At 42.2% G+C, this 27551-nt stretch overlaps 1 protein-coding gene across 1 annotated transcript in view; it reads left to right on the forward strand.

Moving 5' to 3' along the window:
- The window catches only part of ADAMTS19 (ADAM metallopeptidase with thrombospondin type 1 motif 19), a 269857-nt gene that overhangs the window by 154940 nt on the left and 87366 nt on the right, over positions 1 to 27551 (forward strand). The window contains exons 12-15 of the mRNA XM_030192330.1: positions 11951 to 12123; positions 13829 to 13956; positions 16547 to 16667; positions 25186 to 25266. Coding sequence (XP_030048190.1) covers positions 11951 to 12123; positions 13829 to 13956; positions 16547 to 16667; positions 25186 to 25266 — 503 coding nt within the window. The remainder of the gene's footprint in view (positions 1 to 11950; positions 12124 to 13828; positions 13957 to 16546; positions 16668 to 25185; positions 25267 to 27551) is intronic.

The raw sequence follows: 27551 nt of genomic DNA on the forward strand, positions 1-27551 counted from the left end.
CATCTACCCGTTCAACTCCACTCATTATTTTATAGACCTCTATCATATCTCCCTTCAGCCGCCTTTTCTCCAAGCTGAAGAGCCCTAGCCGCTTTAGCCTTTCCTTATAGGGAAGTCGTCCCATCCCCTTTATCATTTTCGTCGCCCTTCTCGGCACCTTTTCTAATTCCACTATATATTTTTTTAGATACAGCGACCAGAATTGAACACAATATTTGAGGTGCGGTCGCACCATGGTGCAATACAAAGGCATTATAACATCCTCATTTTTGTTTTCCATTCCTTTCCTAATAATACCTAACATTCTATTTGCTTTCTTGGCCGCAGCAGCACATTGAGCAGAAAGTTTCAAAGTATCATCAATGACGACACCTAGATCCCTTTCTTGGTCCGTGACTCCTAAAGTGGAACCTTGCATGACGTAGCTATAATTCGGGTTCCTGTTTCCCCCATGCATCACTTTGCACTTGTTCACATTAAACGTCATCTGCCATTTAGACGCCCAGTCTTCCAGTCTTGTAAGGTCCTCTTGTAATTTTTCACAATCCTCCTGCGATTTAACGACTTTGAATAACTTTGTGTCATCAGCAAATTTAATTACCTCACTAGTTACTCCCATCTTTAGGTCATTTATAAATACGTTAAAAAGCAGCAGTCCCAGCACAGACCCCTGGGGAACCTCACTAACTACCCTTCTCTATTGAGAATACTGACTATTTAACCCTACTCTCTGTTTTCTATCTTTTAACCAGTTTTTAATCCACAATAGAACACTACCTCCTATCCCATGACTCTCCAATTTCCTCTGGAGTCTTTCATGAGGTACTTTGTCAAACGCCTTCTGAAAATCCAGATACACAATATCAACCGGCTCCCCTTTATCCACATGTTTGTTCACCCCTTCAAAGAAATGTAGTAGATTGGTGAGGCAAGATTTCCCTTCACTAAATCCATGTTGACTTTGTCTCATTAATCCATGTTTTTGAATATGCTCTGTAATTTTGTTCTTTATAATAGTCTCGACCATTTTGCCCGGCACCGACGTCAAACTCACTGGTCTATAACTTCACGGATCTCCTCTGGAACCTTTTTAAAAAATTGACGTTACATTGGCCACCCTCCAATCTTCTGGTACCACGCTCAATTTGTAAGAATAAATTACATATTATTAACAATAACTCCGCAAGTTCATTTTTCATTTCTATCAGTACTCTGGGATGAATACCATCCGATCTAGGAGATTTGCTACTCTTCAGTTTGTAGAACTGCCCCATTATATCCTCCAGGTTTACAGAGCATTCATTAAGGTTCTCCAACTCGTCAGCTTCGAATACCATTTCTGGCACCGGTATCTCACCCAAATCTTCCTTGGTGAAGACCGAAGCAAAGAATTCATTTAATCTCTCTGCTACAGCTTTGTCTTCCCTGATCGCCCCTTTGACTCCTCGGTCATCTAGCGGTCCAACCGATTCTTTTGCCGGCTTCCTGCTTTTAATATACCTAAAAAAAAATTTGACTATGTGTTTTGGCCTCCAACACAATCTATTTGATTCAATGCTCTCGTTAGTATACAATGCTACTCCTCCACCAATTCGATCCACCCTATCACTACGATATAATTTGTACCCCGGTATGACAGTGTCCCACTGGTTATCCTCCTTTCACCAGGTCTCAGAGATGCCTATTATATCAAATTTTTCATTTACTGCAATATATTCTAACTCTCCCATCTTATTTCTTAGACTCCTGGCATTCGCATATAGACATTTCAAATTATGTTTGTTGTTCCTATTTACATCATGCTCAGTACTTGACAGTATTAATTTGTAATCTTTTGTCTATTTTTTTATTTTTATTTAAGGACATGACCTGATCTAGTATGGTCTCTTTTGCAACCTCACTTTCAGGATACCCTGTCTTCCCTGTTTTGGTGATATCTTTGAAAGATACCTTATCCCGAGCCATGCGCTTTTGAGTGACTGTCGGCCTTCCCCCTGTTTCTAGTTTAAAAGCTGTTCTATCTCTTTTTTAAATGCTGATGCCAGCAGCCTGGTCCCACCCTGGTTAAGGTGGAGCCCATCCTTTCGGAATAGGCTCCCCCTTCCTCAGAATGTTGCCTAGTTCCTAACAAATCTAAAACCCTCCTGCCTGCACCATCGTCTCATCCACTCATTGAGACTCCGGAGCTCTGCCTGTCTCTTGGGCCCTGCGCATGGAATGGGTAGCATTTCAGAAAATGCTACCCTAGATGTTCTGGATTTGAGCTTTCTACGTAAGAGTCTAAATTTGGCTTCCAGAACCTCTCTCTCACATTTTCCTATGTCATTGGTACCCACATGTACCAAGACAGCCAACTCCTCCCCAGCACTATCTAAAATCCTATGTAGGTGACGCGTGAGGTCCTCCACCTTTGCACCAGGCAGGCAAGTCACCAGGTGATCCTCATGTCCACCAGCCACCCAGCTATCTATATGCCTAATGATCGAATCACCAAGTACAACAGCTGTCCTAACCCTTCCCTCCCGGGCAGCACTTGGAGACATATCTCGGTGCGAGAGGATAGTACATCCCCAGGTGGGCAGGTCCTGGCTACAGGAGTACTTCCTACTTCACCAGGGTGATGCTCTCCTTCTAGGAGACCTCCCTCCTCCAAGGTATCACAGGGGCTACCAGATTGGAGGTGGGACTTCTCTACAACATCCCTGTAGGTCTCCTCTATGTACCTATCTCCCTCAGCTCCACCAAGTCTGCTACTCTAGCCTCAAGAGAACAGACACGTTCTCTGAGAGCTAGGAGCTCTTTGCATCGGGCACACGCATATAACATCTCAGCAACTGGAAGATAATCATACATGTGACACTCAGTGCAAAAGACTGGATTGCACCCCTCTCGCTGCTGGACTGCTGACTCCATCTTAGTGTTTTTGAGTTTTTCAATAATTTAAAACTTGCTACAGTATTAAGGATATTAGCCTAATATCTTATCTGATCTTATCTGAACTTACACTACCCAGACTGTAATGGTACTAAATACAAATCAATTTATGCCTCCAACTCTACATACATAGGCACTCAACTATGGAATGCTCTACCCAAATCAGTGAAATCTACCCAGAACTATCAACTTCCGAAAATTATTGAAATCAGTTTTGTTCAAGAAGGCTTATTCTCCAGGTTCAACTTAACTCAAATTAATACTATAAATTAAGATCCAAAGACAATAATTACCTGTTACTATCACTTGCCTTTTTTCCTGTTTAAATGTTATTTTGTATCTCATTCTCAATTTGTATAATTATTCTTATTGCACTGTAGCCTGTACAGTTTATGTAAGCCACTTTGAGCCTGCATTCAGTGGGAAAATGTGGGATATAAATGTAATAATAAATAACTAAATAAATAATATAAAAATGTCTTTTATTTTATATAGTATATTGTATGATTTATTTAGTGTTTCCTTCTTAGATGTTAATGAAATGTATTTAAAACTCTGTAAGAGCACTCCTTGCTTGCTACCCTAATTACAATAAATGACTATAAATGAAGAGTTGTCCTAGGGGTGGTCTGGTGTTGGGGAGGGTGGGTGGGTGAGAAGACTAGATCCTGCAGTGCCTGCTAGAGTCTATCTGTTAATGCTGTGGTACAAAGTTTTTAAAACTAAGGGGAAAAGACTATGGAGGCTAGTTGATAAAATTAGCTTTTTTATATTTTTATTTTGCCTATCACTAACCTCTATAATTCCTCCTCCAAACCCCAATCTTTAAGTTGTCAGGCTTTTCATAGCATTGGACTAGGATAGTGGTTCTCAACTTTTTTTTTCATCAGGACACACTTGATGGATGACCTTTACATTAATGACACATGTGACTATTATGGAGTTATCATGTCATGGTATAATCATACTCTTCACAAATCCAAAGACAAGAACTATGTGTAAGCAAACAGTTCATCCAAAAAATAGCTTTCCTGTATTTTCACTTTTTGATTTTCTGTTTTTTATATATTTATTTATGTATATTTAGGAGCCCTCGGAAGAAACCACTTAAAGGCAACTTCATTGTTTTTTGCCTAGTGGCATAGTCTCTCCTCATTGGGTCATTCCTTTGTTTGACTATTTATGAATGCTGTTGCAAACACTCACTTCAAAGTGCTCAAAATATATGCGTGCTCTAAGTGCAGAATAAATGAAATGAAAACTTAAACGTAAACTTATCTTAAATTGCGCTACATAAATCTTGCTGTTGGAGTCCACTTAGGCTTCCCCTAAATTGCGCCCGACGCCGCGGGTTTCACTGCTTTCATCAGGGACTCGGGTTAGAATGGCCCGCTTTGAATTCCCAACAGTCTGTGCACGCCGCTTCAAGCGGCGTGCACAGACTGTTGGGAATTCAAAGCGGGCCATTCTAACCCGAGTCCCTGATGAAAGCAGTGAAACCCGCGGCGTCGGGCGCAATTTAGGGGAAGCCTAAGTGGACTCCAACAGCAAGATTTATGTAGCGCAATTTAAGATAAGTTTACGTTTAAGTTTTCATTTCATTTATTCTGCACTTAGAGCACGCATATATTTTGAGCACTTTGAAGTGAGTGTTTGCAACAGCATTCATAAATAGTCAAACAAAGGAATGACCCAATGAAGAGAGACTATGCCACTAGGCAAAAAACAATGAAGTTGCCTTTAAGTGGTTTCTTCCGAGGGCTCCTAAAATATACATAAATAAATATATAAAAAACAGAAAATCAAAAAGTGAAAATACAGGAAAGCTATTTTTTGGATGAACTGTTTGCTTACACATAGTTCTTGTCTTTGGATTTGTGAAGAGCGTGATTATATTTACCAAAGATTTGTTAGTGTGGAGATTTAAGTGGTTTCATGGTATAATCATATACATTGCATGTTCAGCAGCCCTCTCCCAACAATGGATGGCAAGCAAAAGTAGGGTGTCTGTCCGTACAACTCACAATTAGTTTTAATTCACGCCTTTTCTCACTCCTTTGTTGCTATACATTTACACGTGCAAGGATCATTTTAATATGGCTACCTAGTTTATATAATTGCCCTTTAAGTGCTATCAACTTAGGAAAATCCATGACCCTCCCCCCCCCCCCCCCCCCCCCCCCCCGCACAACACAAATACACACACCATTACCATCTTTTCCATTTAGACTGTCCATTCTGTTCTAGTCAGTAAAAGTGAGAACTAGTACTAGAAAGCTAGTCATGGATTGTATTGGGTAGTTAAATCAAAAAGTATTACTTTATTTTTATTTTTGTTCTTGTTCAGTAACTTATATTCCTTTGTAAATATTGCTCTCCACAACAAGAAAAAATCCAAATCAGAAAGCAGGCAATAGATATATACCCAACGATTTCCTAAAATTGCCCAATAGTGTCTGTTAATCACACTAATAATTGAAATGTAATGGCGGCTCTCAGTTATCCAACAGGTTACCTGGTAAAATGAATGATAAAGTCTTATAGCTTTCATTCTGACTGTGATATATCCTTGAGCTTGCCACAATTGAAGTTAATTGAGTGTAAAAAAAAAGTATCAATAATAATCACACTATGGTAACAATCAAAAATCCCAAAGATAGTCCCCAAAATGCTGAAGAATATATTTTAAAAGTCACTTATCTTTACTTACATTTTTTGACCACAAAAAGAGCTCAAAATTAAGTTTCTATCCATGCAGTAAAAGTTCTACAGAGCTCCGTTTCAGATAACTCCTTCAAGAGCCCCCAAAAGTCAAAATGACAGAGGGCTAGAATAGTGCAGCATGCTCACTACAATGGCGGCGCTGAGAGGGAATGCTGACTTCCTGGAAGGTCATATATGCACAGATAACAACACAAACTTTATTGAAAGTGACAAAATCGCACAATAGAGTTCCATTCAATAAATTCATTCATGTTCAGAGGTTGGACTGACTAATTCAAAGATCCAAAATTGCTCTCATAATTGAAGACTGAACTTTCTGTCCGCAGTACTGTCCAAAATTTGCTCAATAATGAACCATTTTAAATCAAAGAATGAATGATTAGCATTGACACAGTGAGAGACCATTGGGGCATTCATCACCCGCATATTGATCTGACTGTGATGTTCTATCAGCACACTTTAATCACACGTGTAGTTTGACCTACATATGCTTTCTTTCATGGATATCTTATTACATAGATGACAAAAGTAGCACAATGTGGTAATGGCATGAAAGTGATATGCCTTTGGCAGTGCCCTGCCACACATAAGCAAGTACCTTCCAGTTCACATGATCGCGTGAGACCAGCAGTCATTTTTCTGCAGAGCAAAGAGCTTTCATTTCTGTGAGCTCTCCTCAGCATGCCCTTTTTTTTCAGTTTGTGTGCCTTTCTAGAAGCAGGTAGATTCCCTTTTTTTTATTATTCTCTTTATTTTTTTCTCTTCCTTTTGGCTTAGTCTTTTCATTGAGTTTTGCAGCACTTTAAGTTTTCTTTATTTTTTCTGACTGTGAGGCCTGCATAGGCCTGAGCTCTGCCATTGAGTCATTTTGATTTGGCCTCAGTTGTTTTTCCCACGATCCAGTGGCTTCAAGCATTGTGCTCAGTGTAGCAGGTTCATGTCTAGCACCAATACACAGAATTGGTGTTTGGGGTTCTTAGGTCTTGATTATGATGCTTCTGTTCTCTGTTTAAAAATGTAGAATCAAACTCAGAAGTCAAGGAAGGCCCAACAGGAGAAACTTTTCGGGCCCTCCAAGTCCGGTGCACCAGAAGCATCAGTCCCCATGGCCACCGGAACTGCATTGGACACTGGGAGTGCACAGGCAGGTCTCTTCCTGTGTCAAGACTGTGTGCTGGTAGCAAGCCCTAGGCCCGGTCTGCACTGAACCTGACATCGAGGAAATGTGTGAATTTGATGTTCTCCTTGTTAGCATTGTGATGCCATGCATCATGCAAAGGCCAAGAAGCATCAACAGTGGTCCTCCTCGAGGCACAATGCTGGGAGCACCCGAGAAACATTGGCACTGGGAGGCGTACTCTCCCTCCATAACTGCAATGCCGCTGCACCAGCCTCTTCATGTTCAAGACCCAGCTACTGATTTGGCAGTAATGGATTCTCAGGCTGCCTCCATATCGGCACCAGCCCAGTCTTTACTGATGCCTGTCCATGCCATGATGCATAAGGAGCTGGGGTGCCTTTGTAGCACAGTGCAGAGGCATCAAATGCGTTTGTACTGGACATGGAGCCTCCTTATCCCATCCTGGAGGCTCATGTCATACCTGCCGGGCAGGTGTCAACGTGGTGCCTCGCCAGGTGTCAGCATGGGCACCTACCAGTGCAGTGATGTGCTCTACATCAGGGGAGGAAACTGCCCTGGACTGTAAGGGGCAAGCTGCACATTGGCGCCGATCATCACAGCCTGGACCACCTTCCAGAAGACAGAATCAGCAAAATAGTCATCATAAGACCTCTGAGTCTGTGTCTACCTCAGAGATGGATTGCTCCTGGGCATCTGAGGAGGACCTTGAGAATTTCTTGGAGGAAAGGTCCATAGGTATAACCTCAGATCCCTGCTCACCACAACAGAGAAGGAAATTCCACCAGAGGAGCTCTCCTTTTTTGGCTTTCTCCAGGAAATGGTGATGGCCATTGCATTTCAGTTAGACATGGAGGATGAGCCCAGGGCTGAGTTGTTACCAGTTCTGGTCTCTGATTCTGCATTGCAGGAGGCTGTGACACTTAAGAACATAAGCATTGCCATACCGGGACAAACCGAAGGTCCATCAAGCTCAGTATTCTTTTTCCAGCAGTGGCCAATCCAGCTCACAAGTACCTGGTAAGATCCCCAAAGAGTAGAATAGATTTTATGCCGCTTATCCTAGAAATAAGCATTAGAGCTTCCCAAGCTCATCTTAATAATGGCTTCTGGACTTTTCTTTTAGGAAATGATCCAAACCTTTTTTAAACCCTGATAAGCTAACTGCTGTAACCACATAGGAACATGAATAGCCATACTAGGTTAGACCAATGGTCCATCTAACCCAGTATCCTGTGTTCAATAGTGGCCAGGTCAGAAGTACCTGGCAGAAACCCAAATAGTAGCAACATTATATGCTACCAATCCCAGGGCAAGCAGTGGCCTCCCCATGTCTGTTTCAATAGCAGACTATGGACTTTCCCAGGAACTTGTCCAAACCTTTTTTAAACCTAGACAAGCTCACTGCTGTTACCACATCCTCCAGCTTCACATTCCAGAGCTTAACTATTCATTGAGTGAAACAATATTTTCTCCTATTTGTTTTAGTTCCAATATTTTTATTGTGTTTTATAAATGATAACAAATGGCTAAAATAAAGCAATTAGCCAGCTTAACAAGTTAACAGTAACAAGCATCAGCATACATGTTCAAGTTAGGGCAAGTCCGGGATTATTTCGATAACAGATCATAATCATAAGTCACAGGAGTAATACATAATTTCAATTCTGACAAAGGTTATTACGTAGTGAGTTTAGTAAAGGAGACCATATTTTGTTGTACTTAACAAGTGAGTTATGTTTTTTCAGCCGCAGCATATTCATATTTACGTAGCTAAAATACACATAGAATTCCACCATGATAAATAAGTTACTTTGTCAAGATCTTTCCAACAAAAGAAAAGTGTTCTAAGGGCTTGATGTAACATTAAATCCAGTAATTGTGCTTGATATTTGTCTATTGATGATTGTAACATTAGTGCACTAACTTCTTTAGCCTTTCCTCATATGAGAGGAATTCCATCCCCTTTATCATTTTAGTCTCTCTTCTTTGAACCTTTTCTAATTCTGCAATAACTTTTTTGAGATACAGTGAAAAGAATTGAATGCAATACTCCAGATGAAGTCGCATCATGGAGCGAGACAGAAGCATTATAGTATTCTTGATCTTATTTGTCATCCCTTTACTAATAATTCCTAGCATCCTGTTTGCTTTTTTGACTGCTGCCACACACTGGGCAGAAAATTTCAGTGTATTGTCTACAATGACACCTAGATCTTTTTCTTGGATGCTGACCCCCAAAGTGGACCCTAGCTTCAGTTAACTATGATTTGGACTATTCTTCCTAATGTGCATCACTTTGAATTTGTCCACATTCTCTAGCATCAAATTCCAGAGTTTAATTACACGTTGAATGAAGAAATATTTTCTCTGATTTGTTATAAATTTACTATTGAGTAGCTTCATTCTGTGCCCCTTAGTCATTGTATTTGTAGAAAGAGTACATGCGATTCATGTCTGTCCACTTCATTCCACTCCACTCAGTATTTTACTGACCTCTATCATATCTCCCTTCAGCCTTCTGTTTTCCAAGCTAAAGAGCCCTAGCTTCTTTTGCTTTTCCTCATAGGGAAGTTGTCCCATCACCTTTATCATTTTTGTCGCCCTTCTAAGTACGTTTTCTAATTCTCTATATCTTTTTTTAGATGCGGTGACCAGAATTACACACAGTATTCCATGTGCAGTCACACCATGGAGTGATACAAAGGGTTCCAGTTCACAGTGTCCTACGGGATAAGCAGATTACTACTACTATTACTACTACTATTTAGCATTTCTATAGTGCTACAAGGCGTACGCAGCGCTGCACAAACATAGAAGAAAGACAGTCCCTGCTCAAAGAGCTTACAATCTAATAGACAAAAAATAAATAAAGTAAGCAAATCAAATAAATTAATGTGAACGGGAAGGAAGAGAGGAGGGTAGGTGGAGGCGAGTGGTTATGAGTCAAAAGCAATGTTAAAGAGGTGGGCTTTCAGTCTAGATTTAAAGGTGGCCAAGGATGGGGCAAGACGTAGGGGCTCAGGAAGTTTATTCCAGGCGTAGGGTGCAGCGAGACAGAAGGTGTGAAGTCTGGAGTTGGCAGTAGTGGAGAAGGGAACAGATAAGAAGGATTTATCCATGGAGCGGAGTGCACGGGAAGGGGTGTAGGGAAGGACGAGTGTGGAGAGATACTGGGGAGCAGCAGAGTGAGTACATTTATAGGTTAGTAGAAGAAGTTTGAACAGGATGCGAAAACGGATAGGGAGCCAGTGAAGGGTCTTGAGGAGAGGGGTAGTATGAGTAAAGTGACCCTGGCAGAAGACGAGACGGGCAGCAGAGTTTTGAACCGATTGGAGAGGGGAGAGGTGCTTGCAAAGGAGTTCTCCCTTCTCAAGGCCCATGCAGTCGAACCCGTTTACCAGGGGAAGAAGGGAAAGGATTCTATTTCAAGTACTTCCTTGTGCCTGAGAAGATGGTGGGATTTCATCCCATCCTAGACCTAAGGGCCCTTAACAAGTATCTGGTCAAAGAAAAATTCAGGATGGTTTCCCTGGGCACCCCTCTTCCCATGATTCAGAAAAACGATTGTCTATGCTTTCTGGACTTAAGGATATTTACACCCATATCCAAATACATCCTAGTCACAGGAGGTATCTCAGATTTTGAGTTGGGAAGCACCACTTCAGTATCGTGTCTTGCTGTGGCCTCATGTCTGCTCCCAGAGTTTTAGAAAATGTCTTGCCATAGTTGCTGCATTTCCCTACTTGGACGATTGGCTGATCAAGAGCATATCCAATGGAAGGTGCTCGGGAGTCAATGCGGAGGACTATTCGGTTGTTGGAGTTACTAGGATTCATTATAATCTACCTCAAGTCCCACCTACTCTCAGTACAACAACTGGAGTACATAGGAGCCTTGCTAGATATGGTACAGGCTTGGTCCTACCTGCCGCCGGAACAAGCAGATACTCTTGTTGTTGCCACTCAGTTTCAGCACAGCCAGCAGGTAACAGCTCGGCTCATGTTGAAATTGATGGGCCACATAGAGGCATATTTTCAAAGCACTTTGGGAGGCTAAGTTCCATAGGTTTCTATGGAACTTTGGGAGGCTAAGTGCTTTGAAAATAAGCCTCATAGTGTCCACTGTCTATCTCACTCCCATGGCTAGCATCCATTTGATGAGCGTCCGATGTACCCTTGCTTCCCAATGGTGTCAGGCCACAGGGAACCTTGTGGATGTCATCTCTGTAACCCCAGAGTTAGCCCAGTCACTGCTCTGGTGGATAATTTGGCCAAATTTGGTCCTGGGACTCCCATTCCAAATCCCACTGGCTCATTGAGTGCTAATAAAATGCATCCAACCTGGGGTGGGGAGTCCATGTAGACAGGCTTCACACTCAGGATCTTTGGTCCACTCAGGAGACCAAACTTCACATCAACCTCCGAGAGCTACAGGTAATATGGAACGCTCTAAAGGCTTTCAGAGATTGACTGCTGAACCAAATTATTCTAATTCAAACAGACAACCAAGTTGCCATGTATTATGTGTCAACAAGCAGGGGGGTATGAGCTCCTACCCCTTTTTGTCAGGAAGCAGTCAAGGATGTGGTAGTGGGCAACCATCCACGGCATGGTGCTCCGAGCCACATACCCAGTGGGGAAGCAAAACAGCCTGGCAGACAGACTGAGTAGGGTGATGGAACCGCATGAGCAGTTTCTCAACATGGGCGTTGCCTTTAAGGCTTTGATATTATGCTGGTGATCCCACATGATCATGCTGGGCAGGAAGGCACTTGTGCATGTATAGTGGGATGCTGCCAAAGGCTTCTTAAATCTACAGAACGTTGGGAACCATCCACTCCAGTGCTCTGTTGGATGATGTTCCTATATGTGAGAATGCATAGCCTACTGTCCTTGGAGATCACCTGCTACATGAGTAACTTTGCTTTACATAACAGTAGCACTTTTTATGTATGGGGTCTAAATGATAAGAAGCACATGAGAGGAAATAAGAGAAGTCAAGGGAAAAGGAAGTAATTTTAAATGATTCCTATAGGAATAAATGCAAGATGTTTTTCTAACATTTTTCCCTCTTTTAGATCATCTAAAAACAAACAATTCTTGAAAACAAATTGCATTCTAAACATAGCAAGTCTTTTCTACCATTTTCCAGGGCAGATCAGGAAGGAAGGGCATGTCGTGGCCCAAGTATTCAGTACCAAATATGTAAGAATTTGCCTTGTCCAGTTGGAGGGCCTGGGTTCAGGGATTGGCAATGCCAGGTATTCAACATCAAGCATCCATATCAGAAGCCTGTGGTCCAGTGGAAAGCTGTTATTGATGAAGGTAAGGACAGAATCTAAAACACAAACAGAAAAGTAACACCATTTCAAATAGTACAGGGACAGATTAAAATAAGGGGATAGCTACAAAACACAGTGATAAAAATATAAAACTGAATCTGACTCTGAGCCTGACCGCTGCTGCTACCAGAAAAAGACCGAGTGTAGGCTCAAAGGTAGGTTATTTTAAAATTTAATGCAAGAAAATAGATAGCTGAGGTTCATGTAATCTCCCAGCTCGCTTGAGAAAGTCTATGATTATTGAGGCACTACACAGGATTAGACATATGCCATTCTGGGCATGTACTTTTAGGAGGAACTAGGTGTTCCCTTTCCTCCTAGGTCTTTGTTTCATACATATATGCTCTGTTGTCTTCTGTCCTTGTCTGTCTCTATTGGATGTGAGTGACCATGCACTTGTCTGTCTCAGTTTGTTTGTGTATGTCTTGGCTTGATTGGTCCTGCTGAGACCAGCCCAGAGAGCTGGGAGTTTAGTTACCTTGACTTTGGACTGGTTCTGTGCAGGGTCAGTACTTCTGCACCCCACTCTCTTCCTGTAAGACTGTCATTGCAATGCTTTTGTATTTCATTTATATATTCTGGTATTTGTTAACATTTGCTCATTTCTGACCTGAAGAAGAAGGATTACCTTTGACAGCTAATTAAAAATATGTATTATGTTAGCCCAATAAAAAACTATCATCTTTTTTTTCTTTTCTGTGTTTTGTTTTATTTCTATTTATTATCTACACCAGAAACCTTTCTTTGATGGTGATGGATCAAAGCAAGTAAAGCACATTACTGTAAATCTAGACAATTTAATAGATCAAATTGACAAACTCAAGATCAACAAATCACCAGGACTGAATTGGTATTTATCCCAGAGTCCTGAAAGTGCTCAAACAGGAGATTGCTAACCAGTTACTAGTAATCTGAACCCTATTATTCAAAATAGCCGTGATACCTCAGGTTAGGAGAGTGACCAATACAACAATAGTTTTTTAAAAAGGCTCCAGTGTGATCTAGGAAAATATAGCCAAGTGATCCTAATGTCAGTACTTGGCAAAACAGGTGAAGTTATACTAAAAAAACAAAATTACTGGCCATATAACCAATTGATTTTTTTTTAAATATAAACAGAAAAAGTGAATAGTTGTAAGCCAGTTAATGCAGAGGGGCATTTTTGATTTGACATTTAAAAATCCGACTTTGGACATTTTGCTGTAAACGTCCCAAATTTGAATAGGAAATGTAGCCGTTTTCAAGACCAGAAAAACATTTCTTTTTGTTTCAAAAATGGCTATTTGCTAGATGTTTTAGTGCTCAGCAGTGGCGTAGCTATGGGGGGTCCATGGGGGGCCTGGTTCCCCCCAGATTGGCTCTGGGGCCCTTGGTTTGACTAGCGGAGGTCCCCAACCCCCACCAGCTGAAGCGTTTGTCCAGCGCTGATTTCCAGCTCTCCACCGCATTGCATGCCCTGCTCTTCCCCTCATGTCACATGCATGATGACTTATGTACCCATGGCTTGAAAAATTGGCCATTCTCAACATTTTGAATCCACTACTTTAGTCACCTTTTCCCAGAGATGAAGATGATCACATGTGCTGAATTTATTCATTGAAAATGCAGGCAAAAATGAAATACTGTTCTAGGTCTGGAATAGCAGGAGTGATGTATTGTTCTAATTTTGCCCCATTGCTTTTATGTAGAAAAGCCTTGTACATTGCAATGCTCACCTGTGGGAAAGAACCAACCAGTTCTTCTGGCAGAAAAAGTGATGGATGGAACATCCTGTGGCCTGCATGGATTGGATATATGCACAAATGGTAGATGCCAGGTATGACAAAAGCTAAACTTTCCAAAATTAGAATGGAAGAATTTTGTCAATATAACTCAATCAATCTCTCTCTCTCTCTCTCCCCTCCTTCCTCCTCATATCTCCGGCAATTCTCTCACTCTCTCCACTCCGCTCCCATCTCTCTCCATCTCTCTCGAAGAGAGAGAGAGAGAGAGAGAGAGAGAGAGAGAGAGAGAGAGAGAGAGAGAGAGAGAGAGAGAGAGAGAGAGATACAAACACACACTAGATACAGATATGAACAATCCCAATTTAGTCTGCAGGCCAGTGCAGCATAAACATCTATTTTAGCAAAATAAACATTAAATAGTGATGGGTTCAAAGCGAGCAAATAAACAGGTATATGCCGGCACATTCATCTGTATGTTGCACAATGACAACATAAATGGGTATGGGCTGACACATACCCATTTATCTTTGTGATTTTAAAAACATATTTAAGGCTCATTTTCAAAGCACTTAGACTTACAAAGTTACATATTAGCCTGTGGAACTTTGTAAGTCTTAAGTGCTATGAAAAATACGCCTCATTTTGTATTATCCTAATGCTGTCACAGAGACCAGTTTCCCCTGCCAGTTTGGCATTTGAGATGGAAAAGGCTCACTGGGATATTAAGTACCAAACTCACCTAATCCCCTCCAGTGGAGTGCTGCTCAGTAGCAGCTGTTTACCAAATCCTAAACGTGCTTGGTAGCAGGTATAACTCTCAATGTTCATTCTTTTTGGACATCGGTGTTTACTCCTCTTCTGAAATAGGAAATAAACATGTATTTCTCTGAGGACAAGAAGGGCAGAGTATTCTCATAGATGGGTGGCATCATCTGAAGGAGCTCAGTGGTCCAAAAAAACTTCTAGAAGCCTTTGGTCTCGCCCCATCATGCATGTGTGAGTGCCTTCCCACTTGCCCAAGTCATTTGGGACCCGCAGTTTTCACTTTTCCACAGAACTGTGAAGACATATCTTCAGTCACGGCAGCAAGTGTCTTTTACCTTATGATAATTTTTTTGCCTTCTTTTTGCCTTTCTGCCTCTTATGTGAGTAGCAGAGGACGTTTTCCTTTTCTATTTTTCCCTTCTATTTTCTTAGTTTTTCAGCCCTTTTTTATTTTATTTCTTTTTTTGTGGCTCGCAGCTGTTTTAAGCCTGAGCTCCCGGCCCGTTTCAAAAAGAATAAAACAAGTAAAATCCTTTATTTTGCCATCATCAAATCGTTCAGTTTTGCTGTGGCTATTTTTCTTGTGATGTCTCAGAAACCTGCCAGTGGATTTAAGTGGTGTACAGACTGCAATAGGACATCTACCTAAAGTGCTCTTCATAACTCCTGTAAAGTAGCCCCCCCCCCCCCCCCCCCCCCCCCCCCCATGGCTACTTTAACAACTGGCTCTCAAAATATGGGCTCAGGCCCCTTCCTGAATTCTCTTTTTACTTTGCTGGTAAGGATGCTGAGCCCTACCAGCCAAGTAAATAGAGTGCCTCCACTCCCCGCTCTTTGTTTCCAGCTCTGAGCAGCAGGCTGGGGCTTCTCATGCATGCACGGTGCAGGGTGTGATGGTAGTCCATTCATTGGCTGGTGTGGCTCAGCATCCTTGCCAGCAATGGTATGCCTAGCATGCCCGCATGAGGAGAGAGAGGGGCATGCATACTCCCCCCCCCCCCCCCCCCGGCCCCTCCAAATTGCAGGACTGGCTATGCCCAGAGAGAGAGCCCATTATTAAAAATCTCCCCTTTAAAAAGAATTGTTCCATTTTGCTAGCACAGTTCTCACTGTCCCCCAGTGTATGCTTCTGTGAGATTGCACCAACTGTATCATCTCCACCAAATGAGAGCTCCCAGAGCTAATGTTTGCCCCTCATATCAGGCCTTGCCACCAGCCTTCTCTTCTCCTAGCTATGCTCATTCACTCACCTATAGCTCAGCTCACCCAAACCACAGTTGGTAGCTATCAGTCCTACAAGAGGCTCCAGGCCTCTCTGAACTGGTAAAAGTGTCTTCCTGCTGCAGTGTAGTGCTTTAATTTGCTCTGTTGGTTCTGCTGCAACTGCTACATTTCTCCTTCACTGCAGGAACTGTATCCTCATTGATGGATCATCAAAAATAACTTAAGATGCAGTGTGGCTGCATATAGTATTGTAGAGAGGCCTGGAAGAATTGTTGTCATGGACAGGATCAGCTGATAATTACCAATGGCTGATACATAAAGAAGATAGCACGTTGCAGTAATTCCCCTCGTACATTTTCTAGTAGTTTGCCTATTTGCCTAGACTCTGTTTTGGCCTGCCAAGCCCCCTGTGAAAATTTTTCCAACTGTTCAAATTAAAAGAAAGGCTGGAAGAAGAGAAGCTGGGAGTATGCACCATGTTAAGTGTGACTCCCAGGCAACCTGACCTGTCACTTTCTAAACACTGTGGTACTTGGTATTGAAAAGGCAAATGGGTCTTGATTTTTACCACATAGTTTTGTATCTAATTTATAAATTTTATTGTATGCTTCTAAATGCATGAACTGCCTGCATAGAAGACCCAGATATTTTAACATTTAATAAGCTTGATGTAATATAATTCCTCTTTTGCAGAAAGCTGGTTGTGATGGGATTTTAGGCTCTTTGTCAAGAGAAGATCACTGTGGTGTTTGTAATGGTAATGGAAAATCATGCAGAATCATTAAAGGCGATTTTAACCACAGTAGAGGAGCAGGTAAAAATTTTCATTGTTATATTGCGTATACTAAGGATTTTATAAAGTAAATGTGCTAAAATCTGACATGCAGATTCTCACCAGAAGATACGCAAGAATGATTTAAGAGCATATTATGTGCTTGCTTTGTTAAAACTATTGTTTGATGGACTATAGAAACAGGCCCATGGAAAGTTTGAATTATATCCTATAAGACAAGTATTCCTATATCAGAAACAATGTGGTCTTTTGCACTTAATGTACTTTAACAGCAAATATAAACATACAGTAAGTGCAAAGGCTGCAACTGCTGGGGGGATGCTCAATATTGCCTCTGCAGTTACTGCACTGAAAAATTTTATACCTCACATTAAGAATATTCACAATTAGCGTGGGTACACTTAACGCCACTTCTTAAGGAGGCATTAACAAGTCAAATCTATTAAACTAGGCACCCATGTTTACATGCTCCTTTGATGTACACTTACCTGTGAAAGTGCTAGCAGGATGCCTGGAAGGGGGACATATACATTAGTGGAGCATGGTCAGTGCTTCCAGTTACACATGTAACTTACAGACTACTATAAGTTAAGAGTGCAGGGCTGGCGGAACGCAGTAAGCAGGGTATGCACGGTAAGGGGTGCCAACATTTGGGGGTACCAGAAACTGCCAATTCTTACCCATTGCACCCCTGGTAGCTTGAAGTGGGGTGACCTATGTGCTATATTACATACACACCCTGACTCGCATTATCATTACATGGAGTGGAGCCACGTGCATGCTGCCTTACACATTGCGTAGGATACTGACACTGCACAAGATTGCGCGTGCTGCACGGCACCCAAGCAACACATGCATAGTACTTCTGTTGATCACAGCCTTTTACCCTGTGCTGCACCATCTGTGACCCTGAAATGACCAATGCGAGGTTTTATTTGATCTCACTTATGCTTTCTAAAATGCCAGCTTGTGCAGCATATGGATGTACACAGAGGAAGTATCGGTTTCATCGGTTAGAGTAGTAATTAATTCTAAATCGTCATCTTTGTGTCATTTGGATGGGGCTGGTTATAGGGACTCCCTGTATTTGTGCAGCGATGTTTTCACCTGGTAGAGGGCCACCAAAACAGATGACATGTTATGAGAATCAAGTGCTCAACATTCATAGTGTCTATTTATAAGTACAAAGGGATTTTTTTAAAACCTGGGAGCATTTAGCATCTTTTTTTTCCTGTGTGTACATCAAAAGAGAAAGATGGTATGTGGGAACTTGCTCCTTTTGTTTTGAGGAAAGCAGTGGTATATTATAAAAATGCACTTGATTATTTTTTATTACTAGTATTTCAAAGAGAGGTATTGAACAATGAGGGAAGAGCTTCCTTCATGCAGAAGGTCTGTCCAGAGTCAGTCTAAATGTGCCAACATTGTCCAGTTATGTTATATATATTGCGCCAGGGGGGTGTCCCTGGGGGGCGGATGCTGCTGCACCCGGGGGGGGGGGGTGCGCAGTGGCGATCCACCCCTGGTGGCAGCCGACCTAGGATCGCCACTGGCCTGAAACATGCTCAAAACAGAATAATCCATTTGTGTATCTAAAATGTAAAGTTCTACAAATGACAAATGAAAATGTGATTCCATGATCCCCAATGAAAGGAGAGTTTAATTTTACTTCCATTTAATTTCAATATGCTCCTTCTTTATAACACCAGGCTTCCCAAGGCAGATTACAACAACAGTTAAGATGAACCCATCAGGAAAAAGGATATCTTCACTTAAATTTGGCCATGTATTACTGTAATTTGTAGAACAGTGTAGAAAAATTACCACAAAATACAGATTTATTACTGCTGTTTAACAGCTACAATAAGTTTTAAGCTGTTTTAGTGATATTGAATTTTATTGCATGATATATATCTAGATATAGGAAGCTTTCAAATAAATAAAAAAAGCTGTCAAATAAGTTTAAAAAAAAATTCTTTATCCTCCACCTTCTAAGGCACTGCCTGTCCAACTGGAACAGCTTTATACTTTGTACAAATGGACCATCTGAAGCTTATAATGTAATGTCTTTTTGACTCGGTGCATGCTTTGGGAGGTTGCAGAAACCATCTGTATCCAGTTTAGATGCCTTGTGGAATACCATTAAGAAACAGGACTCTTGATCCAAGATGGCAACGGTCAGAGCAGCCTAACCGGACGCGCTCTGAAATTGTTCCAGCTAACTTTGGTGGGAGCGTCTTACCCGTCATCGATGGGGAAGAGGAGAGGCAAAGTCCGGGAGGCTCCCCATGTTCCGGGCAGAACGCCCCAGCTTCACCAGCCGACGCTGGAGCAGTTTGGAGTTTCTTTCGGTCCTGAGTTGGCGTCTACTCCTGCTGCTGGAGCTGCCACTTCTACGCTAGACGGCAGTGTAGACGGGGCTTTCCTGAGCCCCGTCAAACGTGCGGCACCCCCACAACCTGGAACAGCAGCTCTGAGTGCAAGCCCTGACGCCATGGCCCTTGAAGGAGTACATGGGGAAAGGGGAGAGAGCCAGCCTGAGAGGACAACTGGAGCCGACGAGCAGCGAGGACTGGGATTGTCAGCTGCTCACGTTTTGTCTAAAACAATGAGTACCCTGGAGCAGGTCTCTAAGGCCCCTCTTCCGTATTTTTCAGTGGGAACGGTAATGAAACCTGCTGTAGTGATCTTAGAGTCACTGTGGGACTTAACTTCTACGACCCAATCTGTTCTGCAATCTTTGATTTTGAAAAATATGGAGACAATTAAACTTTTATCAGAGACTGCGTTGAACCAGATACAGACTTCTGAACTCCAAGCCTCTGAGGTTAAGAGTCTGTCAGAAAAAATGCAAAAACTTGAACTTGTGGTACAAACTTTAATTAAAGACAAGAACTTTACTCAGAGACACCTGGAGTATTTAGAAAATCAATCTAAGAGACTGACTTTGCGGTTTATAAATTTTCCTAGGTCTCCCTTGATAGTCCCAATTCAAATGGTTAGAAAATATTTGATAGAGATTCTGGGAATGCCAGAGAATTCATTGCCACCTATAACACGAGCCTATTATATTCAATTGGATGTGAAAACATCAGAAAATTTAACTGTACAAGGTGCAATGAATCTCACTGCATTCCTAGAGTCTTCCCTTGAGGTTATAACTCAAAGGACCACGCTATTGGTCACATTTGCATTGGAAATTGATAGAAACGCAGTGCTCAAACTTTCCTTGAGCCATCTGGATTCTTATGGGTTCAAAAGTAAGAGTTTTTCCTGACTTGTCCAGGGAAACTCAGAAGGGACGCAGGATGTTTTTATTATTACGCCCTAGGGTAATAGCAATTGGTGCAGATTTTCTCCTGAGATTTCCCTGTATATGTAGAATAAAGATTCAGTCTAAACAATTTCAATTTTTTGACCCTAAACAGTTGGAGGATTTCTTAAAAAGCAGAAAAGAGGTCAATGTACAAGTTTAGTCACTTATGTAACACTGTATGGCAGATTAGAGTTAGCCACTCAGGAATTAAGCTGTTTGTTTGATTTAAATTTATATTGTGAAATTGCTTAAAAATTTAAGTATACAATTTGTTTTCTTATTTCTTGGATCAATTACCTAAGTAAGTGGACGATAGTTTAAAGGATTATTGAGGTATTTGAATGTATTATTACTTTGATTGATGATTTTGTTTTGTGTATTGTCACTCATAAGTGTATATTATGATTGTTAAAAATTAATAAATATAGAATTTTAAAAAAAGAAACAGGACTCTTCTCTCTAGTAAACTTTGAAGGTATTCTCGAATAATTCTAGAAAGTCAGATCTAAAGTGGAAGCACAGGGTGAGGAATTGCTCAAACAGAGCAGTTTGTGAAAATGGAAGAACAGATTGGAGATCTTAAAATATTGGAACTGTGTGCTGTTAAGCACAGAGAAATTATGCTCCATAAGACTGAACACTTAGATAACCAACTGCAACGGAATGATTTAAGATTTATTAATTTTTCCAAATCTCCACTGATGTCTCCTCTTGAAATGGTTAGGAAGTATTTGTGAGAAGTTTTCCAGTTTACAACTGAGGCTGTACCACCTACAGTGGTGGAAATAAGTATTTGATCCCTTGCTGATTTTGTAAGTTTGCCCACTGACAAAGACATGAGCAGCCCATAATTGAAGGGTAGGTTATTGGTAACAGTGAGAGATAGCACATCACAAATTAAATCCGGAAAATCACATTGTGGAAAGTATATGAATTTATTTGCATTCTGCAGAGGGAAATAAGTATTTGATCCCCCACCAACCAGTAAGAGATCTGGCCCCTACAGACCAGGTAGATGCTCCAAATCAACTCGTTACCTGCATGACAGACAGCTGTCGGCAATGGTCACCTGTATGAAAGACACCTGTCCACAGACTCAGTGAATCAGTCAGACTCTAACCTCTACAAAATGGCCAAGAGCAAGGAGCTGTCTAAGGATGTCAGGGACAAGATCATACACCTGCACAAGGCTGGAATGGGCTACAAAACCATCAGTAAGACGCTGGGCGAGAAGGAGACAACTGTTGGTGCCATAGTAAGAAAATGGAAGAAGTACAAAATGACTGTCAATCGACAAAGATCTGGGGCTCCACGCAAAATCTCACCTCGTGGGGTATCCTTGATCATGAGGAAGGTTAGAAATCAGCCTACAACTACAAGGGGGGAACTTGTCAATGATCTCAAGGCAGCTGGGACCACTGTCACCACGAAAACCATTGGTAACACATTACGACATAACGGATTGCAATCCTGCAGTGCCCGCAAGGTCCCCCTGCTCCGGAAGGCACATGTGACGGCCCGTCTGAAGTTTGCCAGTGAACACCTGGATGATGCCGAGAGTGATTGGGAGAAGGTGCTGTGGTCAGATGAGACAAAAATTGAGCTCTTTGGCATGAACTCAACTCGCCGTGTTTGGAGGAAGAGAAATGCTGCCTATGACCCAAAGAACACCGTCCCCACTGTCAAGCATGGAGGTGGAAATGTTATGTTTTGGGGGTGTTTCTCTGCTAAGGGCACAGGACTACTTCACCGCATCAATGGGAGAATGGATGGGGCCATGTACCGTACAATTCTGAGTGACAACCTCCTTCCCTCCGCCAGGGCCTTAAAAATGGGTCGTGGCTGGGTCTTCCAGCACGACAATGACCCAAAACATACAGCCAAGGCAACAAAGGAGTGGCTCAGGAAGAAGCACATTAGGGTCATGGAGTGGCCTAGCCAGTCACCAGACCTTAATTCCATTGAAAACTTATGGAGGGAGCTGAAGCTGCGAGTTGCCAAGCGACAGCCCAGAACTCTTAATGATTTAGAGATGATCTGCAAAGAGGAGTGGACCAAAATTCCTCCTGACATGTGTGCAAACCTCATCATCAACTACAGAAGACGTCTGACCGCTGTGCTTGCCAACAAGAGTTTTGCCACCAAGTATTAGGTCTTGTTTGCCAGAGGGATTAAATACTTATTTCCCTCTGCAGAATGCAAATAAATTCATATACTTTCCACAATGTGATTTTCCGGATTTAATTTGTGATGTGCTATCTCTCACTGTTACCAATAACCTACCCTTCAATTATGGGCTGCTCATGTCTTTGTCAGTGGGCAAACTTACAAAATCAGCAAGGGATCAAATACTTATTTCCACCACTGTATACTCTGAACATAATATTTGTCTTTTGGCTTGGGAGTTCAACACCAGTAAGACAGGGAAGAGGTGATGGAGAATTGGATATAACAGCCTTTTTGGAAAGTTCAGTTGTAGTGACAATTGAGAGAACACCCTGTTGGTAATTGTTTTCTTGGAATCAGACAGAAAATGTGGTTTTGCATTTATACTTTTTCCATTTACAGGATCAGTTGTTAGGCTCAAGTATTTGTATATTTCCTGATTTATCTCTGTTGACACAGAGATGCTGTAAGGACTTCTTGGGTTTAAGAACAAAGATCACAGCACTCAGTGGATCTTTTACAAAGGTGCGCTAGCATTTTTAGCGTGCGCACTAAATGCTAGAGACACCGGTAGGAATATTTGGGCATCTCTAACATTTAGCACACGCTAAAAACGCTACCATGCCTTTGTAAAAGGCCCACTCAGAGAATTGTATATTTTGAAATTTCCTGCTGTTTGTCATGTTAATTTTGAAGGTAATAATTTTTTGAGCCTAAACAGCAGTTAGATATTTTTCTGACCAATGAGGTAAGAGCCACTACTTTGATGACAACTCCTAAGTAAGGTATAAAATCTCTGGCTGTTGGTGTTATGACTCTGCCTTTTAGTTACACTTAAGGTCCTGTTTACTAAGGTGCGCTAGCATTTTTTAACACACACTAAAAATTAGCACGTGTTAACACTAGAGACACCTATATATTCCTATCCTGCTTATAATCAAAATAGAAAAACGCCTATATTGTGACCCAAATCGGGAGATAGACGTTTATCTCACAAAAGCGAATAAAACTGTATAATCGAAAGCCGAATTTGGACGTTTTCAACTGCACTCCGTCGCGGATGCGGACAAAGTTGATGGGGGCGTGTCGAAGGCGTGGTGAAGGCGGAACTGGGGCATGGTTATCGGCCAATCAGAGATGGGCGCCTTTCGCCGATAATGGAAAAAATATGCGTTTTTAACGAGAATTTAGGGCACTTTTCCTGGACCCTGTTTTTCCACGAATAAGGCCCCAAAAAGTGCCCTAAATGACCAGATGACCACTGGAGGAAATCGGGGATGACCTCCCCTGACTCCCTCAGTGGTCACAAACCCCCTCCCACCACAAAATATGCCGTTTCACAACTTTTTATTTTCACCCTCAAATGTCATACCCACCTCCCTGGCAGCAGTATGCAGGTCACTGGAGCAGTTATTAGGGGGTGCAGTGGACTTCAGGCAGGTGGACCCAGGCCCATCCCTCCCCTACCTGTTACAATTGTGCTGCTCAATGCTTATTAGTCGTCCAACCCCCCAAACCCACTGTACCCACATGTAGGTGCCCCCCTTCACCCCTTAGGGCTATAGTAATGGTGTAGACTTGTGGGCAGTGGGTTTTGAGGGGGATTTGGGGGGCTCAACACACAAGGGAAGGGTGCTATGCACCTGGGAGCTCTTTTACCTTTTTTTTGTTTTTGTAAAAGTGCCCCCTAGGGTGCCCGGTTGGTGTCCTGGCATGTGAGGGGGGACAGTGTACTACGAATCCTGGCCCCTCCCACGAACAAATGCCTTGGATTTATTCGTTTTTGAGCTAGGCGCTTTCATTTTCCATTATCGCTGAAAAACAAAAACGCCCAGCTCACAAATTGTCGAATAAAACATGGACGTCTATTTTTTTTCGAATATACGGTTCGGTCCGCCCCTTCACAGACCCGTTCTCGGAGATAAACGCCCATGGAGATAGACGTTTTCGTTCAATTATGCCCCTCTATGGGTGTCTTTAGCATTAGCGCACGCTAAAAATGCTAGTACATATATAGCACAGAGTAGTAAACAGGGCCCTTATTTCCTTTTCCAGATAGGAATTTATTTTTAGTTTCTGACTGTAATGTAATTTCCTTGACCACCTCTGTTTGGTGGGCTAAAATGTTGTTTATTGCTTGAATGTTTTTGTGGGGGGGAGGGGGATTTGCATTTTCTGATTTCCTATTTTCAAGTGGATTCTTGAGTATAAATTTTGAAGTTTTTCTCAATAAGAAATAAAATTAAAAAAGAAAAATAAAGTGGATCTTTAAATGCGTATTTATTTATGCCATTTTTAGCCCACATTAGCCCAAGAAGAGCTCAGGTCAGCGTGGCTTACTTTACAAACATCAGTAGAATGAAAAGTATCAGTTCTTATAATACATCATATAATACTAGGTTAAAATTTAAAATGAGTTATTTCAATGTAAGTAAAAATAGCCCTGAAATACATGTTCATAGCATGAAAAAGATTTAGAATAATGAGTGGTGACTGATAAGTGGAAGGAAAGCCGCAGGAGCGGAAGACCTAGGTCCACTATGTATGAGGATACACGTGAGGGAGTAGTGTGACCAGCAAGACCCTTCCAAGAAACACTAGAAGACGAACTATATGGTGAACAAACTTTATTCTTCTAATACCCAACATGGCACCATGTTTCAGCTAAGTGCCTGCTTCAGGGGTCTCAGTAGAATGGATGGAGATGGAAAAATGAGATGAAGTATGTGTGTTTCAAATTTTAAAACACTTGCTGTCTTTAAAAAGACAGGAAGTGTAAATAAGGAATGAACGCAGTATTGGCGATCACTGCAACAGCTGAAAAAAAAACATTAGGAAGTGGAAACAAACTGAAGATTTTTATGTCTGTGCTGGTGATTTTTTCAAGGGTTTTTGAGGAAAAACTTTCATATGTTATTGAAAATTTGGTAATGGATAAAATAATCCTTGCTAAGCCTCTCTAGGTACACCTTGGTGAAAAATATTAAACTGTTCAAGCTGAAACATTAAAAAAAATTGCTTTGTTCATTTTCTGACTATACATTTCTTACTGTGTAGGCTATGTGGAAGCACTGGTGATTCCAGCAGGGGCAAGAAGAATCAAAGTTGTGGAGGGAAAACCAGCTCATAGTTATTTAGGTAATTGATTGTCATTGTGCATTACTCATATTTAATATACCTGTTTTGCAGATAAGTTAATGCAGCCCCCCCCCCCCCAATCTTAGTTAAAAGGAAGTATAATCCAGGTTTACATTTTCTGAATCTTCTGATCTGTGAGTGATGCTAGGAAAATAATTTACCATTTTGTTTTAAAAACGTGAAAGGTTAATAAATGATATCGAAATGGAGTTTGATTTTCAAAAAGATAATTTTTCTTTGACATCAGTCAAGAAATTGAGTCTACTACTTAGTAAGATTACGGAGGTAATTTTATAAAGATGTGTGAAACACAGTTTTACATGCCAAAAGAATTTGTATCCATATTTTAAAAACAACTATAAAAGTAGGTGTTGACAGTGATCATACATCCTATATAATAATTCTCACCGCCAACGTTCTAATGTGCCTGGAACCGTGGCTCCCTCAGAGGTGGTCTGCTAGGCAGTTTAGAATGCACTGACGTCAGTGATGTCACTGACAGCTGATTCCAAGGCAAGGGAAACAGCTGTCAGTGCCCTCCCCCCGGCGCATCACCAAAGCCCCTACCCCCCCTTCTCGGGCACATCAACTCCCTCGCCACCCGCAGCCGCCAATACTAACGCTTCCGGCCGCTGCTGCTTCTCCTGTGGAGCAGCAGCAGCCGGTACAAAAAGAAAAAAGCCAAAAAAAGATTTTTGACCTGAAACGCGGCTCCATAGACAGCCATCTGGCATTGGCTGTCGTCACTGCAGCTGCTCCTCCTTTCCCCTCCACGTCACTGCCCCTGCAGGAAGACCCCGGAGGAGCGCAGCGACATCAGAGGGGAGAGGAGGAGCGGCTGCAGAGATGACAGCCAATGCCAGATGGCTGTCTACGGAGCCGTGTTTCAGGTTTAAAATCTTTTTTTGGCTTTTTTCTTTTTGTACCAGCCGCTGCTGCTCAACAGGAGACGCAGCAGCGGCCGGACAGCGTTAGTATTGGTGGCTGCGGGTGGCAAGGGAGTTGATTCGGCTTATCCAGCTTGCTCTGATAAGGTACTCCATTCGGGCTTGGTAGGAATAAATCCTAATAAAAGTTATTCCTAATAAATGTGATGCCCTATTTTAATGACTGCCCCCCCACCCACTTTGATCACACTGCTAGCACTAGTCACTAGTAGCACACTTGAGGCGCGAAGGCAGGAGACAGAGAGCAAGACCTTCATGAGGGTAAACATGGCTTTAAAATACCATCTTAGCCTTATCACTTGCATTTTGCCATTTATACAGAATATTTCTTGTGTTTCGGTTACCTCATGGTTTGATGTTGTGGTGACTAATTATTCTATAGAGCATTACTTCAATTGGGTGGTCTTGTTGCAGCACATGCGAACTACAGGTTTTGTCCAGCATTTTTCTTAAAGTCATGAAAGGCATACATTGCAAAACTTCATCCGGCATTGTTCTTGTAAAGGATTAAAAAAATTTTAAATTAAAGTGTGCCCCTTTAAGGGGCTTACCTTAGGTTCCGGGGTTTGGTTGGGCACTTCGGGGCCGGTTTTGAGGTGCCCCGAGTGATTCCTTTGACCCTTTGCGGGTCCGATGTTTTCAGGCCGGTTTTGGCCATCCGGAATGGTGGCTGGCATAATTCGGGGCTTCCCCAGGCTTGCTCGAGTGTTTTAAGTCCTGTTTCGGGACCGGAGCAAGGCCTGGGGAAGGGAAGGAGAAGGAGTGACTGAAAACGCGGCAGGTGCAAGTGGCGCGCCGCTGCGATCGCTGGGGCAGAGGAAGGGAGAGTCCGGGGAAGCCTGCAAATGTGTTGGGGCTCCGATTGGTCCGGTGCCGGCGTCTGACGTCAACGTGATGGCGTCAGACGCTCATTTTTAACGCAGGGCCCAGGGAATCCCTAATCTTAAAGGGAACCGGCTCTTTTTAACCGCAGAGCCGGTTCCGAAGGCGAAAAGAAGACTGGAGTGGGACCGGAGGCGGTGGGGAAAGTGCTCCGGTGCACTCTCCCAACGTTTTGATTTTATTTTTTAAAGCAGCCAGCCATGAAGCTGGCGCTGCACGCGCCGGGAAGTGCAGAGAGCCGGGTGCAGGAGGGGACACGAGCCAGCTGTTAGCTCATGCACGGAGCTGGCAAGAGGCTCGTGCAGGAGGGAAAAGAAGATTTTGGGGTTTTCAAGACACTAAGGTACTGAAATTTATATTAATTTAAACAGCTGTTTATTTGTATATGTGTGAGACATGTTTATATTTATTCAAAAATGCTGTGTTTGTGTGCAAGGGGTTTTGGAATGTGTTAAG

Source organism: Microcaecilia unicolor, chromosome 2 (assembly GCF_901765095.1).
Source record: "Microcaecilia unicolor chromosome 2, aMicUni1.1, whole genome shotgun sequence".
In the NCBI taxonomy this organism is placed as follows: Eukaryota; Metazoa; Chordata; class Amphibia; order Gymnophiona; family Siphonopidae; genus Microcaecilia; species Microcaecilia unicolor.